This window comes from Salpingoeca rosetta (genome assembly GCF_000188695.1).
Source record: "Salpingoeca rosetta unplaced genomic scaffold supercont1.13, whole genome shotgun sequence".
In the NCBI taxonomy this organism is placed as follows: Eukaryota; class Choanoflagellata; order Craspedida; family Salpingoecidae; genus Salpingoeca; species Salpingoeca rosetta.
Genome location: NW_004754921.1, coordinates 1418760 through 1424061, shown reverse-complemented (window position 1 = coordinate 1424061; position 5302 = coordinate 1418760). Strand labels below are relative to the sequence as shown.

Sequence of the window (5302 nt, the reverse complement as noted above, 5' to 3'; positions counted from 1 at the left end):
ACACTTCCCTCTCTCTCGCACACACAACGTGGTCAAGTCTGCCAAGCACACTGTCGCTCCCGTGCCCTGCCACCATCACCTGCTGTGCCCAGATCCCATCGCACGACCCGCTGCCCCCCTCCCCCCTTCCCTTCCCTTGTCCCTTCTCCGCCTCCTCCTTTTCTCCCTTCAGCACCACCAAGCATGTCTCGCACCAACGAAGGTTGTGTGAAGTGCTCGTGTGTGTTTCTGTGCCTTTCTTGGTGTGCGTGCTTGCAAGCAAGCAACCTTGCAAACATCACCATCACCACCCTCATATCCATCCATCCATGTCCACAGTTCACGGTTTCTTTGCATCACCGCACAACACAGCCCACCTGTGTTGCTCGCCCTGTCCCCTCTCACTCCTCACTCGTTCGCTTCTCGCCTGCCTGTCACCTGTGCGCTGTCGCCTGCTGCAGATGTGAACGTGTCACCGAGCGTGGGCCCCGCTGAGCCATCCAGCCCCCGAGTGGAAGCCAAGCCAAGCACCCCTGCTGACGTGCATGCAAGCACGCAAGGCAACGGCCGCCGCCCGGCCAACCCGCCGCCACCAAGGCCCACCCGCAGCCGCACCTCCCTGCCCACGCAAGGTGGTGCTGCTACGGCCACTCGGCCCTGCCTTTGCTCTCATGCACGCTGCCACAGCCTTGCTCCGTCTTCATCTGCCTGCATTCACGAGTTTCCCTCACCTCGGTTTGCATACATGCACGCATGCAACCAACCTCACATAAGCACGCATGTACATGCGTATGAACTTGCACACTCACACACTCACACATTCACACACTCACGCACATTCACACACGTACGCATGCACGGCAGCTTCGGCACAGTTCTCGTTTGAGGACGTGCCTGCTGGCCATGGCGGGGACGGGCGCCCGCGCATGCCAGCAACCCACTCCGTCCCTGCCCTGCTCGGCGCCAGCACAACAGCCACGGGGGCGGTGCAGCGGGACCTCGAGCAGCAGCGGGTGTCGTCCTCCTCTGCCATCTCCCGCAGCGAATCTGCATCCCCAACGGCACTCGCGCAGCTCTCCGACTTGGCCAACGACGACGACGACGACGACGACGATGGTGACGACCACGCCACCACGGTGCACGTGCGAGTACAGGCCCGAGACCAGAATCAGGTGCGGATGCACATGCACATGCGAGTACAGCAAGGCACGTGGCAGGAGGCAGGCACGGGCCGTGCGCAGCCTGTGGCCCCGCCGCGTCGGCAGGTGATCCACGCCACTGTGACTGGGACAGGCGTCGTTGCCACGGTGCCACTGGTCATGACGCTGATGCATCTGTGTGCGCCTTCGGTGAGCCGCCTGACGGGCCAGCGCACCGGGGCGCCGCCAGCACCGGCCCCTCCGTCGCCAGTCATCACTGTGGAGTGGTTTGAGGAGTATGCCCCGTGGCTGGACATCCCAATGCTTGATGAAGGCATTGACGAGGAGCAGCTGCACCTGCAGCGGTTTCGCCTATTGTATTATCGTCGCCGTCGTGGCTGTCGCCTGATTTGTAGCACGGTGCCTCGCCGCCGTCGCCCTTCCCTCGCCACCCTCAGACGCCAGCACAACATCAAGAGCTCTTACTGCTGAACGCGCGGTGGCACGTTTGTGTGTGTGTGTGTGTGTGTGCGTGTGTGTGTGTGTGTGTGTGTGTGTGTGTGTGTGTGTGTGTGTGTGTGAAAGTGTGTGTGCGTGTGTGTGTGAAAGTGTGTGTGAAAGTGTGTGTGTGTCAACAACAAACATTGAATTGGGTTGCCTTGCTTGCCTTGACAATACTTGACAATCTTACCGAATCTTCGCAAGTCTTGCTGTTGCAATAAAGTACTGCGCACAAGAAGCAATACACGCGTCATGACACCGCTGGTTGATGATGAAGGTGGTGGTGGTGTGAGCCATTTCAACCGACCCACCAAGCAAGCAAAGAAGTGAAGCGAAGCAAGACCACCCTCACCTCTCCACGGGTACCAGCGGCTCTCACACAGCTCGAGACGATGACGATGAAGGCGCTTGTGCTGGCCAAGAAGGGCCATCCTACAGCCAACTTCCACCTCAAGGAGGATGTGAAGAAGCCGACACTTGGCGCGGATGACAAGGACAAGACGTCCATCCTCATCAAAGTGGTGGCCACTGCGCTCAACCCCGTTGACTGGTGCGTACGTGAGTGATCTTTGCTTCCTTTGATCTCTCGTGTTTCGTTTGTTTGCTTCTTTGCTGTGGCCTCGTTGACGCCGTTGTGCTTTGCTCGTGCGTGACATGGTGACGCTGCCATTGAAAGCCCCTGTTTGCTTGCAAGCAAGCAAAGAAACAAGGTAACCCATGTTCAGCGAGCGGTATGCTTTGGACTTGTACTCCATCCAACCACATCACACACACACACACGTTTCTCGTACTCTGTCCACCCACCACCCACACACCTCCCTCCCCCCCCCGCCTTCTTCTTTGCTCACAGGAAAATGGCAGACCAAGGGTTCCTCACCCACGAGTACCCCATCGTGCTTGGCTGCGATGTGGCCGGGGAAGTGATTGGCGTTGGCCAAGACGTCAAGCGCTTCAAGGTGGGCGACAAGATTGCCGCGTTCACGCCTCTCGGCACGCGCGACTGCGGCGGCTTTGCCCAATACTGCAAGTGCCCCGAAGAGCTCGTGCTCCATGTTCCAGAGGGCATGCCCTTTGATAAGGCGTGCACCCTTCCAGTTGGCATGCTCACTGCTGGCCTTGGCCTCTTCCATTCTATGAAGCTGCCACTGCCCTCCAAGGTATGCTTGACGCGTGGTCTGTGCATTGGGTGCCTCACTGACTGACTGGGGTGACGTGACGTGCTGTGCGAGCAGCTACTGCACCATGCACCAAGCCACAGACACGAACCACCCCCCCCCCCACCACACACACACACACACACACACACACACACACACACACACACACACACACACACACACACACACACACACACACGGGTTGCACGGTTGCCTGCCTGCTTGCACCAACACCCCCACCATCCTGTTCCTCCAAGACACTTTCCACAACCACCCACTACTACCGCGACGACCTGCATCCACAACATCAGCATTCACAACCCGCCCTCCCCCCCCCCAACACCACCGTGCTACCGTGCCTCTTTGCACTACAGGCCTCTGGGCTCGAGGACAAGTGGCTGCTCGTGTGGGGAGCCTCCAGCGTGGTTGGGCTCTTCTGTGTCCAGCTCGCCAAGGCATGCGGGCTGAAGGTTGTGGCCACCGCGAGCAAGCGCAACTTTGAGCTTGTCAAGACTTACGGCGCGGACGCCGTGTTTGACTACCACTCTGCAAGCGTCATTGATGACATCAAGGCAGCGTGCAACGACACGCTCACGCTGGCGTTTGATGCCGTTGGCAAGGTGGATGAGGCTGCGTCTGCGCTGAATACGACACAGCCGTGCATGGTGTCAAGCTGTGCCGGCGCGCTGAGCAAGGAGACGAAGAACGTGACGTTTGAGACGACAATGCTTGGTGACATCTACCTTCCACACTCCGCCGAGAAGTACGCGGCGTTGGCCAAGGACATCCAGGAGTACGAGAAGCTCATCAGCACCGGTGTGGTCAAGCCGCCACACCTGACTGTTCTCAATGGTCTGGACAAGGTTGTGGAGGGCCTGGACATGCTCGCCAACCACAAGGTCTCTGGCCAGAAGCTTGTTGTCTCCCTTGCTTGACTTGACCACAACGACAAGCAAGCGGAATTCGCGTGTGATGTTGTGTTTGCATGCGTTCTCGCACCCTCTGGCTCCCTGTCACATCTGTTACGCCCATCCGCTGCTGCCATGTGATGTGTGATGTGGTCTGCTGGCTCAACATACGTCTGTGATGTTTTGTTCATTGCGTGCTTCATTCAATACAAACACTCTTCTGAAACAACGGCATCACACACGCTCGATTATGTTGTGACATCAATTTGGTTCAAAATAAGTTAAAGGGTGAGTTACCGGAAGCAAGGAGGCAAGAGAGCCGCAACGAGAAAGGGATGCAGCACACACACACACACACACACACACACACACACACACACACACACACACACACACACACACACACACACACACACACACACACACACACACACACACACACACACACTTGCAAGTGCTACTCGGCCTTTGCCCTCCGTCGCCGAGGCGTGGCGCCCACAAACTGCTGCAGGCGGGGCACAATGCCGTTCATGTCGACAGTGGGGAGCGCGGATGAGCGGAAGCGCCTGAGCCGCTGAGACGTCTTGCGGAGGAGGCGGCGACCGCTCGCCGTCACGCGGTGGTCGGTGGTGAGAAACGCATCCACGCGGAACGGTTCCAGGATGGTGGTGGCCCGTCGCTCAACGAGCACAATGTACAGGCGGGTCTTGTTGAAGTTGGGCAGGAGGGTGAGGAAGTAGAGGAGGAGGAAGCCAAAGGCAGCAAGCTCAGCGACGGCAGCAATGAAGAGGAGGTTGTGGTCGCGCTGGGGCGAGTCCATATCCCCGCTCATGCGCAGAAATGTCAGAAACACAACCACAGACACTGCAATCAGCGCCACGAACACCAAGCGAACGGTGCGCGCGAGTCTGGAGTACAGCTTGTACTTGCGCTCGATGAAGTTGTCGATGCCCACGTGGATCATGGCGAGGATGAAGAAGAGGACTGCAAATGTGTTGTGGCCAAGCTTGTGCAGATGATGCTGCAACGCCACGCCACCGAAGAAGGCAGAATGACACGTGTGTGCGTGTGTGTGTGTGCGTGCGTGCGTGCGTGTGTGTGTGTGCGTTGGGTGAGGGAGGGGAACAATTCAAGCAAGGACATGACAGTCATTGCGTGTGCGCGTGAACAAGATACAAAGCACATGATGTGGTGGTGCGTCCCACCTGATATGCAGCCACGCCAGCACCGGAGAAGAGACTGATGAGCGCAAGGAAGAGCGAGAAGCGGTGCAGCAGTGTTGCGCGGCCAGCAAGCAAACGCTTCATCAACTGCCACCAAGGATTGGGAAAGAGGGGAGGGCGAGGGAGGGGTCGGGGCGCGTGCGTGGAGGAGAATGACGTGAGCAGGGCATGTGCATGTGCTGTTCAACTGCAACCAGAGAAATAATCGCAGCCATCAATGTCAACGTACACAGAATCGAACACAGACATAGTTGGAGATGGATGGATAGACATATCGAGAGAGAAAAACACAAGCACAGAGAGAGAGAGAGAGAGAGAGAGAGAGAGAGAGAGAGAGAGAGAGAGAGAGAGAGAGAGAGAGAGAGAGAGAGAGAGAGAGAGAGAGAGAGAGAGAG

The 5302-nt window shown here is 57.9% G+C and overlaps 3 protein-coding genes across 4 annotated transcripts in view; 2 read left to right on the top strand and 1 right to left on the bottom strand.

Moving 5' to 3' along the window:
- Positions 1–183: 183 nt before the first annotated feature.
- PTSG_05737 (uncharacterized protein) lies at positions 184–1618 on the top strand (the record flags this gene model as incomplete). The annotated part of the gene is made up of 3 exons (XM_004993549.1): positions 184–202; positions 441–611; positions 844–1618. 3 exons carry the CDS (start codon positions 184–186, stop codon positions 1608–1610), a joined length of 957 nt encoding a protein of 318 aa, XP_004993606.1. The 3' UTR covers positions 1611–1618.
- Positions 1619–1808: 190 nt separating this feature from the next.
- Positions 1809–3914, top strand: PTSG_05736. Of its 2 annotated transcripts, none has more exons than XM_004993548.1 (3): positions 1809–2169; positions 2470–2776; positions 3151–3914. In XM_004993548.1, exons 1-3 carry the CDS (start codon positions 2012–2014, stop codon positions 3709–3711), a joined length of 1026 nt encoding a protein of 341 aa, XP_004993605.1. In that variant the 5' UTR covers positions 1809–2011; the 3' UTR covers positions 3712–3914. The 2 variants fall into 2 exon arrangements, with proteins under 2 accessions (XP_004993605.1, XP_004993604.1); XM_004993547.1 differs by lacking the exon at positions 1809–2169 and adding an exon at positions 2242–2329.
- A 192-nt stretch (positions 3915–4106) lies between these two features.
- Positions 4107–5302, bottom strand: part of PTSG_05735 (uncharacterized protein) — a 3568-nt gene continuing 2372 nt past the window's right edge. Inside the window, exons 5-6 of the mRNA XM_004993546.1 lie at positions 4890–4994; positions 4107–4705 (exon numbers count right to left, since the gene is read on the bottom strand). Coding sequence (XP_004993603.1) covers positions 4142–4705; positions 4890–4994 — 669 coding nt within the window. The 3' untranslated portion in view covers positions 4107–4141. The remainder of the gene's footprint in view (positions 4706–4889; positions 4995–5302) is intronic.